The following is a 25932-nucleotide window of genomic DNA, read 5'->3' on the forward strand; positions in this document are numbered from 1 at the left end:
GCCGCTCTTGTGCTGCACATCATGAGAGCACAGTATAGGCCAACAAGAAGCATTTTCCTTCACCATAAATTGATGCAGTCTATGTTATGCAGGAAGAAGGTAGGGTAGGCTCCCAGTCCATCTTTACTGAGCTTTCTGTGCTTTCTTTTACTTCCTTGCATCTTTGGGTAATGCACTGTGTCCCTTGATGATAGTAAGTGTCAACCAGCTATTTCACAGAGCTCTGGGCTTAGCCTAACAACAGTGCTGCCTTCTGAAGAGCTGCTTCCCGTTCCTCAGCTGCGAATATTAATCTCAAAGTTCAGTGATCATTAGCTAAAATAATTGTCACCCGTTTTTAGTTATTCAGGGCTGAAAATTACCAAAGGGCTTCACCTTAGTTGCTTCGGCTGTAATTATTCTTAGATTTTTGTTTTCGTCAGGATGTCGAACAGCAAACAGGATGTCCCCTGGGCATTTAGAGGAAATTGCTTCTGTGTTTCTTTGTGGAGCTGCCTGTGCTTGCTCTGGTAGTTATAACACTGTTTTCTCAAATCAAAAAACTTGCAGTGGTGGTGTAGGATCTCATGGCCTTACTGAAAGTTTCCTTGACAACACTAATGTCTTGGCTGATTGCAACGGGTGATCACAACCAGACAGCAATGATGTTTCAGATTGCCTCTGCTTCACGTGCAGAGCCAGGGACCTGCTTTCCACACCCGTAGAGGTGTAAGGTTTGCTCTGATTTTTGCCAGAGTGGCTTGGTTAATCTGCTAGTGTGGGGAGCCTGAAGAAAATGGCTTTGGTTCTTGTTGGGACTTAACTGAAGCAGCTGTGGTTAGCTTTCCATTGCCTGTGGGTGACGAGGGACAGTTGACTGGGGGACAAAGACCTCTGCCAGGGAAAGGACAGGTCCCAGGAAGTCTAGAGAGAGTGTAAGTAGGGGCTTGGTAGAGTTTGAATTAGCAATAAAAGCAAATCATAGGTCTGACTAGAACAAGGTAGAAGTTGGAATAAAAATATTCATGGTGGTGTGCGTGGGGGTTGTCTCTGCTTTGCTAAATTCACATCATACTGCAGCTCGTGCCAACCATCCGTCAGTTCCCCCTGCATTGAAGTGGTGGTTCTCTTGCCTTTAATGCCAGCTTTTCCCCGAGCTGCTGCTACGCTGGAGCCTTGCTGCTAGGTTTTACAGGGTCTTCAGATATAACAGGGACATGATTGTGGGCTGGTTTGCAGAACGGCTGAAAACATGCGGTATTAGGCCTGATCCTGTGTATGTGAAAGACTGTGCTATCTCCTGTGATTTAAACTATGCCACTGTAGCTTAACCTTACGCCAGTGCTGGGCAAAAAAACCTGGCTGGGTCTCTGGTTGGTGTCTGTTTCTGCTGCATGTGAGTTCTCTGTTCAGATGAACTGAGGCCAGGGTGTGACTGTACTGCTGGGGGTAGGGTACGAGCTTGCGGCTGTGGCTCTGTCTGCTCAGCACTGTGATCTTTGACAGCAGTTTCTGCAAAATTCATCATTCCCTGGGCAGCCTTTGTATTTATTTATTTAGTTTGTTTCTTTTCTTTTTTCACTTTAGTTTATTAATTGCATGTGTGGCTTTATCTGGAAAAAATTGCATGCAATTTATGCATGCCTACAGTAGCATATGTTTTATATATTGGGTTTATAGGGATGGTACTGATTCCTGAATTAATTTGAACAGCAAATTGTTGTTGTATCTGCACACAGTATGTCTTTTCTTTTTTTAACATGTATTATATGACACACATCTGGTGGTGTTTTAATTGTGTTATTGTGGTGCCTCAGAGTCCTAGTAATGAATTTGAAACCCTACTGTATTAAGCGTGGGTTTTTCACATGGGACACTTGGAGGGTTTGAGTGAATTGTTGAGTGAGAATGTGGATGCTTTTGTCCCTGCCTTGAACTATGGACAAGAACCCACAGGGTTTGCAGGCTGCCGTTACAAAATCCTCCTTCACCGTCGATCAGCATCAGGATGGTAACTTTTGTTCCCAGCTCTAAGTAAGGAGAGATCTGCAGTGCATCATACCTGGATAGTTGCTGGCATTTTTTGCTTTTTCTAATGGCAGTTTGATTGATCTCTGTGGTCCGCATAAGGAGGACTTGGAGCAATTCAGGGCAACTATCCAAGTTTGTACTACGGGTTAGGCTGTAGGTGCCATGGGTTGTCAGTTCAGAAGAGCTTTGCCTTGCTGTCTACAGCAAGGTCTACAGCCTCCCCAGTAAACCGAGCCAGCCTTCCAAAATCATTCCTGTCAATGCTGTATCCAAGAGAAAGTGGCCTCTCTTCCCTTGCTCAGGGGTTGGATTAGTTCCCTTTGATTGTAGCATTATGCTGGAAGATCATATGGAGGTGCTTGTCCATTGTGACCCTCCCAGCTTTACCCGAGTGACTGTTCGGCAGCATAGTCTCTCTTCTATAGTAGCTGCAGGCGGCCGCCTTCGTTCCTCATAATCATAGTGCAGCTCTGCTTTGGGATATGTTTTTTCTAATGAGGTGTGTTTTTCAAGGAATCCAAGCTGCTGCCTAATGCCTTCCCCTCCTCTTCTTTACTTATTTCTAAACAGGTACTGTTCGCATCTATAAATTTTATCTGCAGTGGCTTTGATAATAATTTTCTCAGATATTGATGGAACTATTGAATAACTGCAAGCCTTGTTTAAATCTTTTTACCTTCTGTAGCAAACATTAATGATTATTTATTGACACTACTTTTTGAGAACTTAGCCAATATGTCCCTGCTTAAAATATGCTTTATTGATATTTATATAGCACTAATTTTTATCAGTATGTCTTGCAGTATGAGCACATCGAGAAACCTAAGTGTGTCACATTTATCCAGTTCCCTGTTCAACCAAACTTATCAAATAAATGAAACCAGTGTTATTCAAGAAGGTTAATTTTCCAGAAAACCTTGTTGACTGAAATAGTTTAGTTCAGACAATTGAATCCAGTACTGGCTTTTTTTCTTCTTCTGTTCAAGCCTGGTATCACAGCAATGTGCCTATAGCTGTCCAGCCAGTCCTGGTTGCTCCTTTGAAATATTTCTCCAATACTTGTCTTTTTTCAGTTTTCTCGGTGGCTATTCCAAGCTCTATTAAAACATCTGTGTGCACCTGATCTCCCATTCTAGGGCTTGTGCAACAGGTCTGGACTTTGTTCTTAGCAAATGTTGTCTAATATCTTCCTTTTGTTATCAGAAGACTGAGGAATGAGTCTGTTTTCCTCCCAAGGACAAAGCAGAACTGCATTGAATGTTTTGCCTGTCTGACATCATTAGTAGTGTGTTTACCTTGCTTTTTGGGATCTTCTGTTACTGAAATCACTTTTGAAGGTTATCATCACCTTTTGTCTTCAATTCAAAAACTTGCTTTTGGTGGGTAGTATTACTAGAAGAGAAATACCATAGTACAGAGAGATTTTTCTTGGTTGAATTTCCTAATATATTTTGAAACATCTCCTGCAGCTTTGGACAATTTAATATGTATATTAGATCTACTTTTGCTTTGAACATCACAGCTGTTGATACTAGCCTTTAATAGACGGTATCTGTATGCATAGATGGCAGCAATGTTAAAGCTGTCAATTCTGATTGCCTCCCACATAGCGTTTAAAAGCATTGTGTAAACTCAGCCTAATTTAGTCTATTGGCTCCAGCTGAACACAGCTCTCTCCTTGCTAAAGGGATGCTTGGTCAATCATACCTCCGTCCTGCTCAGAGTTACTTTCCTTACAGTGATCCTTTCGATATGGTCAGCTGCATGGGTGTTGGTAACACTTGATGCATCTGTTGTAAGAGTCCTGAGCTGATCTTTAGCGTATCCATTTCTTTCCTATTACCAAAAAAATGTGCAAAATCAACTTCTCATTTGATGCATATTCGATGGCATTTTATAACCGAGAATCGCAGGTCCAAATCACCTTAATGTGAAACTTGAAGCTACAAATACTGTTTAGTAACTTGCTCAGAGGCTTTCAGCTCTCTCATGGAGTATTTATTGGATGCTATTCCTTTAGACTTGTCGCTAAATTAAAGTGTGGTTAGGGCATCTGATTCTGGATGAGCTTTTACAGCTGGTGCAGTAATTATTAGGTGCTGCTTTTTCGTTGATGGTGATTATGTCTGTCCCTTGTCCCTCTATGGTTTCATTGTCACCTCCCAGCTTTACAGGCTGCTCCTCTTCAGTCACCAAGTAGTGTGTGTCTTTTTTTTGTGCTTACAGGTGCTGTCATTTTTTTATAAACACAGACTAAGGTGCCCCAATAAGTTTATTTGACTTCTCAGGGTTTTCTTCACTAAGGGAGTGCAGGGAGTCCTGACTTTTTTTCTCTGGCAATTGCTTATAGTTTGCTTTCACAACAGGACCTGATAAATCATCACTGGTGGTGGGCACTGTTTGGTCACGTGTTGTGCTGGTTTTGTGCTGTAGCCCACGAATCTCAAAATTCCATGTTACCCCTTTCTCACCTTGCCTGCCTCCCCAGACAGCCCCGAGGGCCCGTAGGTGCCGTCTGCGTACCCTGTTGTGGAAGGCAGGTTTTAGCTAAATTGGTTAGGAATGCTCTTTACCCTTCACCAGTCAAAGTCTCACTCCTGCACACACGCTAGCTAGCTGTAACCTAAGCAGGTCTACACTGACACAGTTTATCATTGACGTATGTCAAACCCAGATTTTCCCAGCTGTCTACTGCCATCTGCCAAGTACGGCTGGGGGCATGCAGAGTGCAGTTTGCTATGCAGGCCTGATGGCAGCTGTAAAATCGAGCAGTTTTGCCTGCTTAAGCACCAGCTCTTTTCCAAAATAAGCAGTGAGCCTCCTGATCCTGAGAGCGCAGGCTGTCGCAGGGAAGCAGTGCCGGCTCTGCTCCGCAGCCGAGGCCACCTGCCAGCCGAGAAGCTGTGAAAAATCCTTGCGACGGTTCCAGTGCATCAGTTGACCTGCAGAAATGCCAACGCCGATGCTCCTTACGGCCTCTCTGCGCAGGGCACTAATGAAAAAGGCTTCTCCAGTCTCCAGAGGGCACTGGCCCACTCTTTTGGCCACACCACTCAAAAATTGTGAGATCAAATGTAGTTTCTCTCTAGTTAGGTATTTAGAAAGGCAAACTGAGTCAACCAGTATTCAGCAGAGTCTGCATGGGCACTGCAGAAAGCTTGGGGCTGCCATACACCTCTGTGATGGTAGCGTGAGAAGTGCTTTGCATCACTAGCGGTACGTACGGCAGGGTAGACAGAGGTATGAGACCAGACCTGGAGAAGTGTCTTTCCAAGAGCTAAAGCTGAGCTCGTCGTAGGATGTTACCCCGGCTAATCAGAGTGCCATATAGGAAGTCTTCCAAAAACTGCAAAGACAATGGACCACACTGAATGAGCTCGGTTTTCATTTGTTTTTAAAAACGTAAGATGACCCTCATGAGTAGTTGCAAGCTTTAAGATAAAAGGTTAGGTTATTAATGAGTAGTTAACGTTGCTCAAGTAGCTGAGAAAGTAACAATAGCTTTTAAGTATTTTGATTTTTCACTAATATTACTTTTTCTTACAGTAAGTTGTTGTGCTTGCCTTTCTGTAGCAGCCGACTCTGACAGCTTCTAAGCACAGATATCCTTTGCTAACATTAATTCAACTTCTCTGCATCCCAGAGAGAGGTAAAAATGAACCAACATGTTACAAACTGCTAAACTGCAATACAGGTTATTTAAGTAACTTATCCAGAAGAAACAGGTAAGCCAGGATTAGAAACCAGAAGTCTGCATACCAGTCAAATGTATAAACTCTAAGCTTCTAAAAACCTTACAACTTTCTGAATGAATGTGGTTTGGTTTGTTTTTTTTTTTTTTTTTTAAACAAAAGGACTGATTTCCTTCTGTATCATGACTTAACGCTGCTGCTGTTTTCCTCTTCATCACAGTAAGTAAAAATGGACACGTCATATTTAAAATGAGTTATAGCTAAGATAGCCGATCACAACATCCAGAGCAGCACCACCCAATTAGAAAAACTACTCTAATCTAACCTGATGTTACTGTCATTTTTTAAAATGAGTCCTCCTTCAATCATAAAATCTTTGGACCATAGCATTGCTTTCTATGCCATATGTCCTTATTTAGAGGAAAAAAAATGATTGCACCCTTAATTCAAAGGGAACGTTTCCCTCTGAGCCAGAACTCAATAAAATGTATCAAAAAATTGTGGAAAAGGGCAAGCAAAGAAAATCAAATTGCAGCGTGTGAAACGATTTAAGGAGGGACCTGGGGAATACATAATCTCCAAACTGCCAAGTTAGAGCAAGTATAAAATATACAAACAAGCCTGATATTTTTCCCAGTTGATCTCGTTATGAGGTATGCTTGGGATAGATAAATTTTGTTAGCATGCATTAAGGCTGGATTTTCAAGGAAACAAGTCAGAAGTAATGTGTTTAGCTGATTCCACCTTGTTTTGATACATGGGTCTTTTCAGGTTTAAAAAAGTACATTTTTAAAGCCAAATGGTTTGTTTTGTTTTAAGCATTAAAACCAGAGGCAACTGGGTGACTTCTTTTTTCCCCCCTTCTGGAAAACAGACGTTGATAATTTCAGCCTGCTCTTTAATCATTAGGGTAGAGCTCTGGTGCAGTATGTTTCACTGCCACTTATTGTTGCCTGCCTAAAATACACTGAACTAGCCTTGAGTGCAATCCCTTAACAGACTGCTTCATCCACAAATAGTACTTTTTCCAAGTCTCCAATATATTTTAATTAAATTGTCCATTTGTATTTATTAAGGCAGTTTACTGTCTCCTGCTGCAGAAAGCTGCTACTGCTGATAGTCTACCAAGAGAAACAAGCTTATCTGGGAGCTGATAATAAAATGCAAGCGTATGTTAGCAAAGAAGTCTTCCCAAAATATTGCTTAAGCATCATTTTCATGTTTGTTGGGAAGGGGACAGGCCATACAATTAGTTTTGTTAAGTTTTTGGAACAGTTGCTCTTAACAATTCTTGTAGCCATGGGGAATCATAATCTTTGTTAGTATGAAATGTTATCTGCAGAAAATTTTCCTTCCTTAGATTGACCCTATAGAAACAGTTGAAAAAGGGTCCTTTGGCAGAGCAGATGATAAAGTCATTACACACTGATGAGATGTAAAGTGGCGTTCAACAGCATTAGTTTAGATAGATGAGCATGATAAGGTGGATTCATCTCTATCTCTGGTGATCTGAAAGCTTGGACCTAAACTCTGGGACTTGGACACCTCTCAGCTGTACCTACTTATCTCCAAGTAGCTGCTGCCAAAATAGATTTGCCTCAAAGTCAATAAAACCCTAAATCTGAAGGTTGTGTTTGGTCGGTCCTTTCTCTCAAGACAAATGAAAGTTGATTTTCCAGAGCTCTAAAAAGGAATTAAACGTTTTTCTCGAGAAGTTAACGTGTTCCTGAAAGGAGGCAACTTGGCTCAGTGCTGCGTGGAGCTCTTTGCCCCTTCAGATCTGGAAGGGCTTCTTTGTTTTTGTGGGACCATTCCCTGCTTCCAAGTGTAGCGCAAAGTAGGCAGGTGCCATTCCTGCCGGTGCCTGTCCACTGGCAGAGGTGAGAGGATTAATAGACCCATCTGAGCCACCAGAACAGGCATCTCTGAGATGAATATTTTAATTATGTTTCTCCCCAAGGGCACTGCTTTCTGTCTTGCCTTCAGAACAGCACAGAGAGAGGTTGTTGGGAATTTCTTTTCACACCGTGTATGTCTGCAAGACCGGTTTTGTAAAAAGCAGACACAAACCCAAGCAATGGCGAAAGGTTTAAAATCAGACTGCTGTGACTTTAAGAGCGAGGAAAAAAAACTGTTAAGGAAGGAAAATAAAAATCCCACAGCCTGTTGTAGCAGCTGTAGCTTCAGATCATGTGGAAAATGAAGGCAGATGATTCAATTTGGCCTGTGCCCCGAGTACATTTCCAAATGCTTCTGTGTGTGCGCAAGATAATGAACAAATATATTGAGATGGCACAAGATCAGTCCGAGTTTGCCGCTGCACAAGCCGTGGAGCTCCCAGTAGGAGCGCACTAGCTGTGCTGGGTTAATGGGGGTGAGGGTCGGGAAGCCCAGCACCTTTCAGAACAACTTAAGAAAAGAATTTGTCTCCTTTTGCCCCAGGCTCCCCGTGGCACTCAAACGGAGCTTGTGATAAATCGAAGTGTATTTATTAATAATGAGCGGGGGCAGCGTGCCCGTGATTTGAAAATAGGTGCGCCAAATAAAAATGTGCTTTCCTCTGACATCGGAAAAGCTTAAGTAAATGGAGAGCAGGCTGATCTATTATGATTAAAAAGCGGGGGCTGAGAGCCAGCGTAGCGGTAATGAAAAAGCCCTTTTAGGGAAGCAAGACCCTGTTCTGCCCATTCATATATTCCTCCACCCCGCCCCATAAGAAACAGGGAGGGGGGAAGTTGGATGGGAGAGAGGAAAAGGCAGCAGCAGTCCAGGATAGCAGAGCTGGACTTTAATGAGAGCTGGAGTTATTACCGGAATGAGTTATGATATTTAATCATGCTACATGATGTCCAACAGCGCAAGGTTCATAATTCTTGGCTCTGAATGTGGCTTGGGACTGTCTGCGACCACCTGCAGTATGCAAATTGATCGTGGCCTTACAAACCCTCTGTACCTTGGCCCCGGTCGTTCCCTGCCAAGCCAGCCTGGTCTGCAGCATTGGCCCGCTCCCGCAGAGCTGGAAACAGGGTCTTTCATGTTCTCAAACACGTATCTGTAGTTCCTGGTAAAAACTGAACCGTAGCTGTTGCAGATAGCCGGAATCGCCTACTGCCAGCTTTTCTCTGCGGTGTGTGGTGTTGTCAGGTGTGTTATTTATCTTGAAGAAGGCTGCATTGGTCTGTTTTTTCAGCAGCCTTTGGTTTAATTGGTGCTTTTGGAGAATCCTGTTAACTTCAGTGATGAAACAAGCTCTGTTTGAGTAAAACTTCGGCACATATTTAAACGTTTTAGTGCATACATACTGACATGAATGTCTTGCTGACGTAGGATTTGGATGAGGACAGGATTTGGCCTTTGGAAGAGATAAATTACCAAGTAACTTCAGTCTTCTCCTTGTGCCTTTTAATTTTGTTCCAGCTTAGCTGTCCTGAAGTGGCACAGTAGTCAACCTACGTTTAAGAAAAGATTCCTTCCCACCACCACCCCGAACCTTAGGAGACGAGCACCTTTCCAAGACACTCTCTCACTGAGCTTTGGGCGTTGGGGTTATTTTGAGACTTTTTGCTTCTCGGATGACTCCTAAAGTATTTTGAGCAGACCTCAAGGCAATGCAATCAAACATACTCAAATTTGGCCCACATATGCTTCTACCTGCTGTTTCCTGAGCTGCTGTTTCGGCTCTGTTACGCTGACTGGAAAATACCGTCTGGCAGGGCCTGGAGAGGGGCCTTCGCTGCCGTCAAAGCAGAAAATAGCAGTGGGCTGTGTGGGTACTTTCAGACAGGCAAAGTCAACAAGCTGGAGAGGGGGTTCTTTCCTAAATGCTGCTTGTTAGTGATTTTAATGCTTTCCTGTAACAGTAGTAGGGCAGCTTTACCCACGTGGAAAGGCAGCTTCTCTCACACGGCCCTTCCCTTCTCAACCCTATGTTTAGACAGGTTATTTAGCTCCTCTACCTGAGGTAGTTAATAATGGTGGCTGGTGTTGCTCTAATGTCTGTGTAAGTCTCTGGCAATGTGTTGTACAAGAGGATGTAGTGCATTTTGCGTATAAATTTGGGGAGTTGCTTGTTTGGGTCTGTGCCGTGCTGAGGCGGCCATGACGTCCCCGGGCTGGGGCTGGGACCTCACCTCGCCTCTGGCCCACAGAGCCTTTGCCGACTCTAAAAAAGTAATAACCTTTTCAAAGGGAGAGGAATATTAAGTTTTATAGTAAAGCTCAATCAGGGAACATGGTCAGGAGGAATTTCTGCAGCTTGAACAAAAACACCCGGAGAAAATCACTAGAAATCAAACAGCCAAGCCAGAAGCAACTTTGGGAAGGAAGCTTTTGACCAGTTTGCTAATACCCAGGTCTGCAGAGAGTGCTTGTGAAACCAATGCATCCATTTAGCAGAACAACTTGTCCTCCTAGCTGGGTCCTGCATGTGGCTCATTAGGGTAATTACTGATGAATTAAGGCAGCTTGGCTCAGCACTCCGGCTGCGGGTGTGCGGGCTCCCCTGCTGGCAGGCAGCAGGTGTAAATGAACAAGATCTGTCAAAAAGGCTGATGACCCTCTTAATTCACAGCAGCAAACTGGGGACAGAGGTAGTGCAGCAAGTTTAATAATTGATATTTACTTGGAAAGGTTAATGGCAGCAGTGATGCTTCTAATTTGCTTGCCTGTGCAAGACCTCGTCAGGTCAAATTGTCTCAATTTGTTACCATGGGTGTAGGTGTAGTTTTCCTTTAATGAAATTTGGAGAAAAGAAACAGGTGGTGTTGGGAGCCAACTGTAACTCAAGAAAAACAGCAAAAGGTTGGAGTCTGGTAACAGGTTGGGTGAGCCTGTGCTAACTTTAAACAGCTGGCAGTTTAGTCCTTCTGAATAATTCTGGTGAACATTTGCGCTTAGGAAGGTGAAAGGATTTGAAACAGTGTAATTTATTTTTCTTTCAGTTGCAGCTGTCTAGGAGTTGTTTAGGTCAAAAGTGTGATACTTTTGACAGGCTTTGATGTGTTCCTAGGTGGGAGCGGTAAGGTTATGGATCAGAAATCAGAAAGCTGCAGAATTCAATGGGTATTTCTGTACTGTATTTAGGGACATTGTAATTCTGTCCTGTAATAGTTAAGTGGTTCCTATTTCAGGGAGAAACAAAGCACCTACTCTGTCTGGAGGCTTTGAAGTTGGCAGGTCAGATACTTTACATCCAAGAGTTTCAGAAGAGCTGGCTGATGACTGGGAACCAGTGGAGTTGGGTTTTGAGTAAGTGTAGGAAGATCCAGATGATGGAAGAAACCTGGTGTGCCATTGTTTGTGAAAGGCTGTAATTAATTGGTAATTAATTACATTAATTAATGGTAATACCACAAGTGGTGGTATTGCCATTTGTCCTATTGGCTTGGCATCAATCCTAGGCAAGATAACGGGATGGCTGAAATCATAATTGTTTAATAAAGACCTAAAAAAGAACCAAATAAGCAAATGGCAATAATTTGATGTATTTAGAAAAAAAAATCTTATCAAATTTACTTAATTATTTGTGGGATTAAACATTTGATTGATAATGGCCACTGTATTGGTGTAGTATAGTTAGATTTGTGTGCTTGATGCTGTTGGCCTTTTTATTAAGGAAACAGACGATGTGGATTCAACATGATGAATTTCAAGTGGATTATTTCCTGCCTTTATACCTGATGCTGATAGTTGCGAATGCAGGCTCGCTGTTGGTTGGAAGTGCTTCTAGCAGATCCCAGCAGGGATCACCTCTCGTTGCTGTGGTGTTTGAACATTTTGACGTAGGAGCGAAGATGAAAAATCGGTCTTGATAAAAGTTTGCAGCTGGGCAACATATTGGAAAGGTGGTTTACAATGAATGAGACAGGACACTGTTGCTGAGAGCGGTGGTTGTGTGACAAGGTGGCTGTGAGTAAACTTGTATGTCTAACACTTTGATGTGGCTGAGTCTACAGGTCTTATCCTGAGGAAGAAAGTATATTGATGAGGTGTAAGGTGGCAGAAAGGCATGCAGAGTAAGGACTTTAATCAGAAATGTACCATTCTGATTGAACATGAGCATGATACTTCCTCTGTATTCTTCTATATAAGCCTATACAGGGCTGTATACTCCAGACCGGATGAGTACTGGAGCTCGTTCTGCATATAGTATCTTGAATATTGTATTAAAATATTAATAGACTGTGGGGCACTTAGCTGGGAGCGATATCAAACATCCATGGGAGTGTAGTGATCAGCGTGCTCCTGGGGCTCAGGTTTCAGTGCCCGCATTGTGGCAGCGTGCCCACCGAACACGGTTCCTCGTGCCGCAGTGGCAGGGCTGCTTGAACACGCTGGGGTTATATCAGAGCACCATGAGCAAACCCTGTTAGCTACTGAGACTGCAATGAAATAGGACAGAAAGAAACAAGGGGATTTTATTGCCATTAAAAGTACCAATTTGTACAAGCCGACATTTTAAATAGCGTAATTTAAATGGAACCAAACTGATATGAATAGAACCTATTAATAAATTAAACACTTCTTTCCACCCAATATTTCACAAGGGAATTAGCAGAATAATTTGTTAGTAAATGAGCCCAGGAATGAAGCTGTGAATGACATATCTATCCTATCCTTCTCCTCCCCCTGTAACACTCTTTGCAGATGTAAGCGGAAAGTTGCTGTGATTTCAAACATTGGCACCTCTCGCTTATGTACAAACAGAAGCACAACTTCAAGTGAAGGAAGAAGGATGATTTAGTGGTTAGAGAACCAGCCCTGGCTGTAAGAGTTAATCATGCTCCATTTCAAATTTTGTTTCAGGCCAGTATCTCTCACGGTGTTTAGGCACCTGGCTGTCATGCTGGTACCGACCTCTCAGTGCAGTCACTGGGGGTGGCCCCGAGGCATGTCTCTGGACTAGGAACCAGAGACCTGGCTGTTGGGTCAGCAGTGGCCCGACAGCAAGTGGCAGTACTTAAACACCAGCGTCACAGCTGAGGTTTGCTGGTAGCAAAGAGTAAAGGGGGTTTGTCTGTCCGCTTCCCTCTCGTGTCGGGCCCTAGGACTTTGGCACAGCCTTGCCTGCTTCCAGGAGTGCTAAAAGTACTCCTTCCCTCGCATGTTAGTGAAAGGGAATATTGGATACACGTGGTCAAGCACAACTTCAGAGAAGCCCCATGCATTCAAAAGCATTCTCTCCACGGTGTCATGGGCTTAGGAGTGAAACATTGACTAAACCACTGTCGGCAACCTCGGGAACAGGTGGCAGAGCAGTGCTTGAAAATCTCCTTTTTCCCCCCTCCTTCTTCTCCCTCTAGATGAAGGTCCCTACAAGCAGAAGTGGCAGAAATAGCGAGGAAGACAGCATCAGGGAGGCCACAAGCTCTCAGCGGAGCAGCTCAAGGGACCGTCTCAGTGATGTAAGTACCATTCAGGAGAAAGCATCGCTTCATTGCAGCAATTCCCGCTGCTGACATGGCTTTTCATAAATCTTGCTGAACAAATGTTGGCATCCAGAGGTCACTGTGTAATAACTTTTTTTTATGTCATGATTGAGTGTTATGGCATAAGTGGTTGAGCTGCCTTGCAAACACTATAATCATGGTGCAAATAATATGATAAGCGAAAGATCAGAGATGGGAAAACAAAATGGAATTGTTATTCCTCGGGGAAAAATGGCTTGATGTTTTCTTTTGTTTTCTCAAAGAAGTTGTGTTAAAAAGCTTTTTACAGTATCTTTGGGTTTAGCTACTGCACATAATCATGTAGTTTGGGTGCAAAGTCAGTTTATCTAATTTTATGCTTCCTGCCTCCAAGATACGAAAGGTTTTTGGGGGAAAGCTGTCTTTCTCTCAGGAAATTCGACGGTACGTTGAGTGAAATGTTATGATAAAACAAAAGCAAACGGTGCCTTAGTGTGTAAACACACAAATGGGCTTTTGAGTCACCAAGAAATCAATGGCAGTGCTGGGATAATTTTATATGAAGGCTTTTTGTGTTAGCAATTAGCATTTCGCCTTCATTAAAACATGATTTTTTACTAATTAGGACCTTTCCCGTTAGGAGAGATTTAAATGAAGAACAATAATCAAACGCTGGCACGAGCATGTCTGAAATATTAAATTTGCCATTTCAATGGCAAGCCACAGAAATCCCAGAGCGAGTGGTTTTCATGTTGAGTTCTATTAATGTAAAATATGCTTCATAACTAAAACCTGTCACAGAAAACGGCTCACACCAGCTAAATTCAATTGGACAGTTAATTTAGCTTTAAAATTGAAAACACTACCTCTGCTTCAGGATGCAAAAGGAAGGGGGGGGAAGCCTTTGATAAGTGTGATGTATTTGCTATTAGGGCTTTCAGAGACCATTCTGCAGGAGGAGAAGGAAGAAAAAGGGGAAAAAATGGCTCCCGCAAATGTGTTTAAAAGCTGAAAGTATTTATTAAAAATGTCAGCAGAAAAGTGCTTTTGGCAGATTAAAGCGGGATTCAGCTTGACAGCTCTGACAGGGAAATGTGACGGGGGAAAATTCTCTCTACATGTTTGGAGTGTGCATGGGGCGCTGTAAACAGCCGACGCAGTGGGAGGAAGAGAAAAATAACGTGTCCTGTGATCTGCTTCCAGGACTGCAAACCCACGCGCCGTGGTGGGGAAAGTCGGCGAGGGGGGGGGCCTTTGGACAAAACCCCTTGCTGCGGGGCTTCTTTGACTGTGTTATTAGTCAATAATGATCGTAATTTTATGTATACATATATTTATGCAATTCTCTCCTTCCCCTCCCCTTGGCCACTCTTGACAGGTATGTGAGCAGGGGTGCCTGGTAGCATTGCTGTACCATAACGTGGGGCCGCGGGAGAGGAATAGCATATTCAGACTTAGTGATTAGCTTAGGTCAAAGCGTTAAGTGGTCTTGGAGACTTTTCTTGTTAAGCCAATGCACTTCCAGTTTTTTCTCCTCCTTTCCCTTTGCCCACAAAGTTGCAGGCTGAGCCTGCAGGAATCGAGTCTGAGTGCCTAATTCCTGCAAAATCTTCAAAGCTAGTTCAGCAGCCAGTGAAATTCAGTGGGAAATATGCACTCCGTTCTTTTTTAGTCAACGGGGACATTTGGGCAGTGCCTGAAGGCCGGGGCTACACTTCAGAGCTTTGCTGAAGCTGCTCTCGTGACCTGGTGACCCATTGCAAATGAGAATTTTTCAAATTAGTAATTAAACAGTTTGAAAAGTAAGGTTCATGAATCACAGAATGCTCTTCGTTCATTATTTGATGAGTGCAATTTAGCTTTAATTACGTATAACGCTTCCTCGCCTACTAGTAAATGTTCTGCAGTCTATTTAGTGACTGTCAGAAAGTCTTAGAAAGTCCCGCGAGTGCAATCGGATGGTTTTCCCTATTTGTGTGCAAAGGAATAAGGTGGCAGACTTTTTCTTTTTGTAGAGAAGGAGCAGGGAAGGGGAGAGAAGACGACGACATGCTACGGAGTGTGGATTCCTGCAGGATTTTCTGTCTAGCCGTGCCTGGTCCCTGTATAGCTCTGAAGCTCTACTTCCCAGCGCACTGCTTAAATAGATGGTGTGCAGCTGAACTGATGCAACCCCTTACGTGTGGCACTGAGGATTAAAAAGCCACAGGGCAGTAAGGACATAAAGGGAAGGCAGGGACGGTTTTTCCTTGTGGTTAGCAGTTACGAATAGAGGCTCTAGCACACGGCTGTGCTGAGGTGGCCGCCTGTCCTTGCAGACGGGTGCTCTGCAGCAGGATGCACCTGGGCTGTTTCTCACTCTCCCCTGAGTAGCTCTCCTGCTGTTTCTCGGTGCATTTGGCCTTCAGGACTGTTTTTCATGCTGTCTTTCCCTCCCATCTCTTTCCCCATTAACTTGGGTGAACAATGGAGTAAATGAGGCGGGAGGTGGTAGGTTTGGCTGCTGTACGGCAGCACACAGCAGGTGTGGTGGGAAATATGTGTATGAAAGTGTCGGCTATAGCGTTCAGTGTTGCCACCTTAGGAGCACTGGAGTCCTCCCTCCGGCTTTGTTGTCGGTCTCCATTTAGAAGGTGCTATTACGAATCGCTTAGCTCCTCTGTGTGATTTGTTTCTTGGGGTGACTTGTTCAATGGGATGCCAGCAAGTTGTTCTTTATTTACATTAAGGCATGTCATTAGTCTCTAATGGACCATGAAGTCAAGAGGTGGCCTGGTCTGTCGTGAAATAATTGCACTCTGAAGAAAACTGAAGCAAATGATTGATTATGTCTTGCACACACACACACACACACACAAACAACAAAACCCAGAGCGTTTTGCTGCTTCTTTACCACAATGAAACTTCCATGGGGAGAGAGTGCTACAACTTCATACTAAGACAGCAATTGTCTGTCTTGTATAGTACATCTTTCCAGACATTACACTGAGTGCCATTTATTATGGGTCATTGGGGAAAAAATGCTTATTATGATCTAGTGAAATCATCTCTGGCTGCAGAGGTTTGATTTGTTGAGGCTGCTCTCTTCTTTGGGATGATGAAACTTCAGAGCAGAAAAACAGGGACGTTTTAGCCCAGGTTTACACAGCAGATGGTGTGGTGTGGGGGAGAGGGGATGGGAATTTGCCACTTGTTTATGTTACTGGTGTTGATGTAAAATTCCCTTAAAATCTACTACAGAGCTGACATCCCTTTTACACATGTACTCCCAGGTCTTCTACAACCAACACAGAGTCAACAGCCTTTTTCCAAAATGGGATTTTCCTCTGCTGTCTTTCATAGTGAGGTAATTGGAAGTTGCCAGAGTATTAAGAGCCAGATAAGCCATATTGCTATTTTGTTGTGTTGACCCAAGTAAAAGCGGAAGGCTTGGGCATTTTGTTTTGGATTTTCCCCATGTTCCATAATTGTCCTAATCTTTTCTGATGTCCTGAACAGTCCAAAAATCCACACAGAGCCTTGTATAATGGCTTTAAAAAAAGGTTTTTATCTTTTTCTTGACCCATCAGCTTAAGAACTGCCTGCTTTTTAATGGATTTTCTCCCTCAATAAATTGAATGGATCGTCCCTCATTATCATTTAAATAGAAGCCTCACTCCCTGTGAACATGGAAAATTTGAATGTGGTAGTAGAGCTGTGATAATTTGAAATATTCGGAAGGTGGGGGCAAGGAGGGTGAGCAGGCGGCAGAGTGCAGAATTGCTGAATGTAATTGTCATGGATTCTCAATTTTGTTGCCACAAGATGGGAAAATAGACTAATAATTGTCTTCCAACCCTAGTAGAATAGTTGCCCTAGTTAGCTGAAGCTAACACTCTAATTGTCATGGGGGCACAGAGATGAATGAGGATGTATGCAGGGCACAGCCGGGGCTAAATTGAGTGATATACTAAGGCAAAGAGCAAATTGGCAATTATTGGCCCAGCTGAAAAGGTTGGCAGGTGTGCTGCTTTCTCACGAGCCCTTAGGGGGAAATTGGAAATATAAAATATCGACCATAAATACGCACTGATTAGGAAATATGTTGCAAGAGGTGCTGGCCACTTAAGAGTCAAAACTCTCCTTTTCAAGGGATTGGCTTCAGCTGTGCGTAGAACCAGCAAGTGCTGCTACTAAGTTGTTCAGAGCTTTTTCCTCTCATCCCCCATCCCCCAGGCTATCTTTTCTAATTTTCCATCATCCTGTCCTCATATGTTTGTTTGTTTTTCTTTAAACATAATAAACGAAAAGCAGTCTTTTAGGAAATGCAGAGATTTTCCGCTCTCAAAATGTTCTTTGATAAGTGTTTAGCATATTGTATAGACTAGATATAAAATTCTCTCTCTGGTAGATGAATACAAAATAACTTCTGTGATTTCTAATTCAAACAGTTCACTGTGATCTGCTTTTCTTTGTGTGCCATCACAGGCACTCTGTCCCCCTTCCCTCCTACTTTCTGTACAATGCTTCCCCTCCTGGGGCAAAGGAATTAAAGCAGCAGCAGGGTACAAAGCTGCAGGTCTGTTACGAGTGCCTCAGGCTGAAGTACCTTGCCAGAAGCATGATCAAATGAGCCTCTGAATTGAGAAATGGACCACAGTCGCACCACAGGTCCGTATTTATCCACTTCGCAAACTTTGGCACATGTGGGATGCCTGGTCTTGGCTCTGGGCAGAGTGGCAGTGGGACAGCAGAGCCTGGCGTATCTCAGGCCAGGAACACACCAGTGCGATAGTCAGGGATGTTACTGAGTGTGTTGAAGGAGTTTTTTGAAAGGCCTGGGATGGCAAGATGTGGACTGCAAACTCTTTGTGTCACATGCTGTCTGTTGTTCTGTATGTATAACACACTAGAATCTGATCCCCAGTTTGAAGAGTGGAATAAGAGCATCATAGAGCTTAGTGAAATAAAGGTAGCAACAGAGTAGTTTTAAGACCCCTTCCTCAAACCATGTGTCTTGGGAAACTGGTTTGACTATACATGCAAGGATTGTGAAACCTTTCAAGTCACATTCTTCTGGAGGCAAAAATTCATGTCCCTTCAGCATGCTATCTACTTTTATCTTTGTGTCCCTCAAAATACCAAATGCTTGCATGAAAACTGCTGCAGCAGAAATTATGAGCAAAACTGTAATGACTTGCAAGAAGCATCAGGTAGTGAAGCATAGCTAGGAAGAAAGAAAGTCTGGAGAAGGTTTTGTGAAGTTGGCCGAGGGGTCACCACCCTCCCTTGAATGGGACCAGCACTTGTGCATGTTCCGTGCGTTTCAGAAATGTGAGGTCTTTTCATATTGTTCCTGGCTTACTATATGCAGTTTGTTTGTTCCTGCTCAGCAGCTGTCTTTCCTTCGTCTATGGCCATCAACTGTAGGAATCTAAGTGTCTTTGTTGGAAGCTGTTCCGTAGCTTATCAAGCCAGTTCAGATGTTTAGACCTTGTGTAGTTTGATATCTTACTGAACTGGTTTTGCAGTATTTCCAAGCATAATCCCCTTTGTTTATCCAACATAATAAAATAAGTGAATTGAAGAAGGAACACATTCAAGTTTTGTATGACATCCAAAATCATTCATCATGTATTGTGGTTATCTTGTCAGGTCCTGGTTTCTAATCTAAGTGAACATCAGATGCACTCTGTGACCTTTGCCAAGTCAATTGAACTCACTGTATTAACAGACAGGAGTGTGACTATTAATTGTGTTAAGAGACTTCATGTTAAGGTCTGGGACATCTCCTGCCCTTGGCCCTTTTTGCCCACTTCCCCACTTACTCCTCTCATTCCAAGACATTTGAGTTTTACAGGGGACTTTCTTGGAAAGGAAGTACTAGATTTCTTCAGTATTCAAAGCTGAACCAATATTCTGTTATTGAATGTTCTATAAATGACCAAGTGGACGGGTAAACATGCATGCTTCCTTGTGCCTCAGTCCTATCTGACTCCAGAATTGGGGTAACCGAGAAAATAGTGGAAGGCAGGTACAGCTGAGATGAGTTTTCATCCTGAACAAATGCTATAAAACATAATTAAAAATTAGTTTTCTCCGTATTATTGATTAATTCTTCTGAATGCTACACAACCAAATCAGGCTTGTGGCATTGGGCCATATGATAAGTTTGGGCCTGTGGTTCGTCAAGGCAAGATTAGGCACTAAACAGGAGCTGGGAAGTCTGCCTCAGTTCCCTCCTCTGCTGGGGACTCCTCGGGTGACATTGGGCATGTCTACGTTTTTCTCTGTCTCAGTTTCCACACTAACGTGGGGGTGGCGTTAATAATAGTGCTAGGAGGCTTTTTGGGGGGACAGTCCTGTGCCTGCATAGGAATAGCTATTTGCCCAAAACGGCTATTTCAACAGCTGACTTGGAGGTATTTGATACACTTTTGGTTCCAGCCAACAAAAGTGGCACATTTCAGAAAAGCTGGAATGAACTCTTTGACATTTCTGGAATATGTTAATTTAGGTCTTTTAGCCAAAGAGGAGGGAAGTGAATGCTAAAAACAACAGCTATTTTTGTGGTCATGCTGCCATCACCGGCTTTTATCTAATCCCCTTACAGTTAGTTCATGTATCAAGGATACAAAAGATCCAAGTTGAAACCTGCCTGACCCATTGAGAGTGGGGAATTGGCTTGAGGTGCCCTATTACCTTGATTATTACTGGATTTTAGCACTCTTCCTACTGTCTTTCTAGTTCAATAAATAACCCAATGGCTTTAAGAAACTGAACAGAGAGTGTCTTGATTTCTTTTGCATCGTGAGAACAGTGGAAGGACATGCTTTTATTTATACAAGGGAAATAACTTTTCCTGTCAATTTAATAGGCTATCTTGGAAAACCTGCTGAAAGTTATTGGCGAGATTTTGTCATGATTTTCTTTTCTAAATTGCAATCACAGTGTTTATCAGGAATAAAGGAAGAAATCTTTTAAATACAATTGCAGATTGCAGTGTATCCTGGTTTCGGCTGGGATAGAGTTAATTTCCTTCCTATTAGCTGGTACAGTGCTGTGTTTTGGATTTAGGACAAGAATCATGTTGATAACACACTGATGTTTTGGTTGTTGCTGAGCAGTGCTTACCCTGGTCAAGGACTTCTCAGCTTCCCCTGCTCTACCGACTGAGCAGGCTGGAGGTGCACAAGAAGCTGGGAGGGGGCACAGCCAGGACAGCTGACCCCAACTGGCCAGAGGGACATTCCACACCATGGGACATCATGCTCAGCACATAAACTGGGGAAAGCTGGCCGGGGGGGCCCTGCTCGGGGACTGGCTGGGCATCGGTCGGCGGGTGGTGAGCAATTGCATTGTGCATCACTTGCTTTGTATATTCTATTATTATTATTATTATTATTATTATTATTATTATTTTCCCTTCCTTTTCTGTCCTATTAAACTGTCTTTATCTCAACCCACGAATTTTACTTTTTTTTCCCCAATTCTCTCTCCCATCCCACTGTGTGGAGGGGAGTGAGCGAACGGCTGTGTGGTATTTAGCTGCCTGCCGGGTTAAACCACAACACAGTGTAACTCAAACTCTCAAGGACATTGGTGGGGGGATAGTAGAGTCTTTCGACAGTAAGGTTTTGTCTTTGCTGCCAGAAAAGTGTATTTTTTTTATATCCAGTGTAATTAACACAAGAGTTATCCCAGGGTAGAAATAATTCACTCTGTGACATAACTGAAATGTCTTGTCTGTGCTGTCTGGTTTTGTTTTTAACCTTGGGCTTAAAAAGAACCAAAAATCTTTAGTTGTAAAAGAGCACATCATCTGCAAAATATTATAAGCCATTTATCTTTATGCACAAATGCCATCTAGCACTGTAGTTCCACTTACGCATCATTAAATGCACAGACCACACTCATTTTGCCCCTAACTAGTAACAGTCTCCCTTAGAAACCCGGGGTATTCCAGACAGTGCTGAAAGAGGCATGAGAGGCACAAAAGCCGGTGCTCAAGCCAGGCAGAGAGGGCCTCTGCCCTCCCTGAGGGTCTGCTCAGGATTGCTTCACGTGGCAGCTGCAGCCAACGGGAGCAGTGTCAGCGAGCTCGGCACGGATGCGTCCGCTGCAGTGGCTTTGCCAGAGGGCTGGCAGACCATGCCTGCTGGCCCCTGCCTGCTCTGAGCAGGCAGCACTCGGGTTGTGTGGGCACATCGCTCTCCCCATCTCCCAGTTCTTCTGCAGTGTTGGGTTTTGCAGATGTGAAGGCTTTTGGAAAGGCATGACGTGGCAGCTGTTCCTGTGTCTGGCTGCAGAGGGTTGTCCGGTGGGGTCACGATCCTCTGTCTTTGAATTGTGTGTTTGGATGCATCTTTCCTGCCTGCGATGCTTTCTTCAGACAGTGTTTGAAGGCCAGAACTGAGCCTGCTTGGGTGGCTGGGTTGAAGCCGTAAGAGCTGGTTTGGGTTTTGGTCTCGGGTGAACCAAAACTACAGGCAGGTGCTGTGCTGGTTGGTGCAGCACTAATATGAATGTGGCTAGCTGTGTGCCATGGTGAACATCATACCCTGCTGCTTGAGGTACCTTCAGACAGGGAGAAAATTGACCAAAATAGCAAATAGACTATTTTGAGACTAAGAATTTTATGACCGCCCTCCATGTAAGTGCTCCTATCCTGTAGGTAAGAGCCTCTGTAAGTCATTCCAGCTGAAGATTTGCCCCAGTAACTGCTCTTGCCAGACAAGCACTCATTCATAGTCAAAGGAGGTTTCTTCAACTTTGGGTAGATGCCAAGTTAAACTTCCACTAAGATTTCTTATACTTGCAGCCACGATTGATTACTTTTCTCATTATTTGATCTTGATATAGAGACATATGGATTGAGCTATGTTTATATCAACCCCCAAAGATTTTCTTCTTTAGGAACATCCATCACAGTTGCATGCAAACTGTTCTGCTCTGGCACTCGTAGCTGATACTAGCTGGGGCTTTCAAAGTTTCTACATGTGGCAGTTGGTATGGATCCTCCTAGAGAGCCCGCAGTGTTCCGAGCTAACCAAGAAAGCAATAGCGGTTTGTTAGATGTGCAGAAAAATGCATGCAAACAGCTCTGGGGAGTGTGGGACGTGGCTGTGCATAAACCTAATTGTTGGGAAGGATTTTACAAGTTGAATCCAAAGCATTCACAGGTTACTAACTTTATACATGCAATAAAAATTCTGAGGGGTGGAAAAAGAAACCCACCCCCCCCACCACCCCCCCCCGATTTCCAGGAAATTTAATGTTAAAACTTGTAAGGGAGGAAGAAGTTCTTAGATGTGAAAAACGCCACAGTAAATTGCCGTTCAGTTTTAATTATTTCTGATGTAACACTTCATTCAGCAACTGTTTTTATTGTTTTCTACTCAGTGGTTTTAAATCAGTGGTCTGCAGATTCCTGGGGTTCTTGGACAGCTTGGGATGTCTGAAAGTTATCTAAGAAAAGCAGGTCTGTTGTTAGCGCATTTGAGTTTGTTGTCCAAGGGTCTCCTCCATCCTCCCTAGAGAGAAGCTTCTAATGAAACCTCTTGTTTCTGTTTTTGGTTATTATTTCCAATTTATTAGACCTTGTCAATCTTTGTTAAAACTGAGTTGATTGGGGGTGGGGAGGGGAGACTAAGAACTGTCACCCTTTTTCCTTTCCTCCTCCTGCCTCTCCAGGCAGGTAGTTTACCTTATTTCTGTGTGTACTTCAGGTGAGCTGCCTGATCAAGCTATCCAAAGTGTCAGAACAGATAATTGTGTTCAGCTGCTCAACATATTTATGTAGATAGCAGGATATTGTTATTGACCTTTTTTTATACAAGGCTGAATTCCATGAGTTGTTTGGGGTTTTTTTTTTAAAGTATTTAGAGGGAGGGATAGGTTTGTCTTAGTTTCTCAAAAACAGAGATAAATGCTACTGCCCTTCATCTCACCAGTCTGTAGCTTTATTACTGGGCAGTTTACATTAAAGAGGTTTATAAATAACTACTTTTTTGTAGTGTTTGAAGGCAGAGGCCAAATTGATGTGCAATATGCAAAAGGAGGACAGCTAAACACTGTTCACAGTTTGTTATTGCTATCTCAGACTCCCCTGTAAAAGCTGTCCTTTTCCTGCAGAACAGAGGTCTCCTGAGCTACAGCAGGACAGAGGTGCAGGCGTTGCATGCCAGGGATGGGGACTGGCACCCAGTCACACGTTGGCTGCAGACCTGTGTGTAAGACCTGGGAAAAGCTGTGCTACAGCCTTCCTTCCGTCTGGCACCCTGGTTCCTGTGCCAGCTGGTGAGAGGGTTAGAGGGGAGCCCTCCTTCCTCCAGCAGCACGCTCACTTAATTGTAGGGCTTTGCTGTTGTCTCTTCTTCGCTTTGGAAACTTTCCTCCGTGGGCACTTGTCTGGCAAATTGCTTCTCTGGTGTCTAGGGCAGTTGCAAGACAGTGGCAGAGTGTGCATGGGCAGACCGACAAGACAATCGAGTCTTCCATTGAGTGCAGGAGTCTGGAAAGGTTTCTGCATGTATCTAGGTATCTTCTGATCAAAAGGTTTGCAAACGGGTAGTACGAAGGAACTGCTATCTTACTGGTGGAAAATTACAAGTATTTGCAGTAGCCTGCAATCAGTTTACATCAGTCTCTTTGGGGGTATTGTGCTGTTGTGGTGATTTAGTAACACGATGGCTGCTGCAAAAAGATAAACAATCCTCAAGATCAGCCTGCAACAATTCGGTATTTTTGTTCAGGCTTTGGTACCCGCTAGAACATCAGTCTTGGAAACGGGACTGCTAAGACTCCCTGAATCTTGTTTAATAAAATCACGTAGCGAGGGCATCATGATTATAAATCACACTTGGAAATTGGCCTGCAGAGTACTTGCTGGGTCATGTGGTGTCATATGCCACCACTGTTCCCGGCTTCTTTTTAATTTCCGAAAAGAAGGCATATAGCAGCAGCTGGAGATAGAGGTGGAATTCATTTAGCTGCTTCGAGAAAGCAACTGCCAGCAAAAAACAGCAGCTCGACAGTCTTGGGTTGGGGAAAGGGAAAGGGATCCAAGTGACTGGAGATGGTGTAATGAAAAGGAAAAGAACCAAATGATTTGGCAGCATGTGAAAGAGGTAAGGACGTGGTAGAGAAAGGAGCAGGAAGAGCTGAAATGAAGAGCAGAAGTAAACAATGTAATTTAACTTATTCAAAAGGGACAGAATGCTTATTAAAGCTCTGAGAGATGATAAATTAGTGCTTTGCTGCTATTGTTGTTTCAGATAGAGTTGTCATATGGTAATACTGCAGCAATGAAGGCTGGAGGCTCACGAATTCATAGAGGGGAATGGAAAGTGGGATATATGGTTACATGATTGAAGGTTGGAGATGATGAGCCAAATGTGCAGCCCTGATTCAGGAGAGCATCCTTACACATGCGCGCTGTTCCTTGGAAGCTGCTATTACATGCGGAAGAGGGATCGTTCAAAATGCATACTCTGCTGCTATGAAGACATATCCCACGCTGAGAGCTTTTACCTTAGTTGGGAGGTGCCATCGAGGCCCTGCTCTAGCTTATGAAACCTTTGTCTGAAATAGCCCCGGAGCCCTCACCTGCAAATGCTCTTTTGCTGTTACTCCTGTGACAGCACTCAGAATGTCAGAAGATCATTTGAGGCGCTCTGGTTGTGAAGTTTTCCCCTAAGGAGTACTGGGCTGGGGGAGGGAATCGCAAAATGATTCTTATCTTACATTACATAGAATCTCTTGCATTACTTACTGTGGCATATTGTTTCCTCCCACAGAGTTCTGCTCAATCGCTTTCAGGAAGAGGCTACTCCGTAAGTCATTTTACAGCTAATTCTTTCACTTCTGTTGATGTTGACTGCAGAGGTTTACACTACCTATTGCATATCCACTGACATGAAAGAAATGCAGAACATAAAAAATAGGGTTGGAGTACAGGACTGTCATGCACCTGGCAGGGGACAGCCCTGACACGTGAGAGCGCATTAAGAGTCTGGGGGCTTCTTCAATTTAATTTTATACTTATAGGGAGGGGTTTTTTTGCTGTTTTATAGTGGATTTCAGCTAGACGGTCACCTCCTGAGAATTAAAAGACATGAGTGGGGAGACTTTTCAACACTGGTGGGAGATGCTTCCCTCCTCTCCTCCCTCCCCCATACAGGTTTTCATTTGTGCGTTAAATACAAGAATCAAAGACAAAATTACTCCATTTTGAGAAGAACTGTGACCCTCACCAGTGTGAACAAAAAAAGTCAATACTCTCTTATTTACAAACTCTGAGTTATAAAACAAGCTCCCTTGTTTTCAGAGGAGGGTGTTGCTGGTGTTTTCTTCGCAGGAGTGCCATAGGTACCAGTGTTTTAGGGCTGGTGTTACAGGGCCAGGACACGTCTGCATGTGTATGCAATGTAACAGTGATGTTTAATTGACCATTTCTGTTCACATGTACCTTACCTGTATGTGCAATAATGACATTTCCTCATGTAGAGGTGGTATAATTATTTGTTTATTTTGGGTACCTTTGCTGCTCAGCTGTCCAAAAAGGCAGGCACATAGACCTTATTGTATATATTAACAAGGAAATAGGAGAAGGTGTGAGTGGCTTAGCAATGTCAACATGAAAATTCCCGGAATTGCATTATATCTGACTCTCATAACAAATGTATGGTGTGTAGATATCTGTTGTGATACCCTGGTTGTTCAGCCAATAACTCATGATACTCTCATTGCTAGTGCAAAGGCTGTAGATGAAGGCATATGCTAATCTTGTACGCAAATCTGAACAAGAATGTCTCAGTCCAGCTAACAGTTCCTGCCTACACTTA

General features: G+C 43.4%; 1 protein-coding gene across 1 annotated transcript in view; it reads left to right on the forward strand.

The window, feature by feature from the left end:
* Window positions 1-25932, forward strand: part of FBRSL1 (fibrosin-like 1) — a 408510-nt gene that overhangs the window by 84081 nt on the left and 298497 nt on the right. The window contains exons 2-3 of the mRNA XM_009335297.1: window positions 13004-13105; window positions 24886-24921. Of these exons, the coding sequence (XP_009333572.1) occupies window positions 13004-13105; window positions 24886-24921 (138 nt within the window). The remainder of the gene's footprint in view (window positions 1-13003; window positions 13106-24885; window positions 24922-25932) is intronic.

Source organism: Pygoscelis adeliae, unplaced genomic scaffold (assembly GCF_000699105.1).
Source record: "Pygoscelis adeliae isolate BGI_AS28 unplaced genomic scaffold, ASM69910v1 Scaffold410, whole genome shotgun sequence".
In the NCBI taxonomy this organism is placed as follows: Eukaryota; Metazoa; Chordata; class Aves; order Sphenisciformes; family Spheniscidae; genus Pygoscelis; species Pygoscelis adeliae.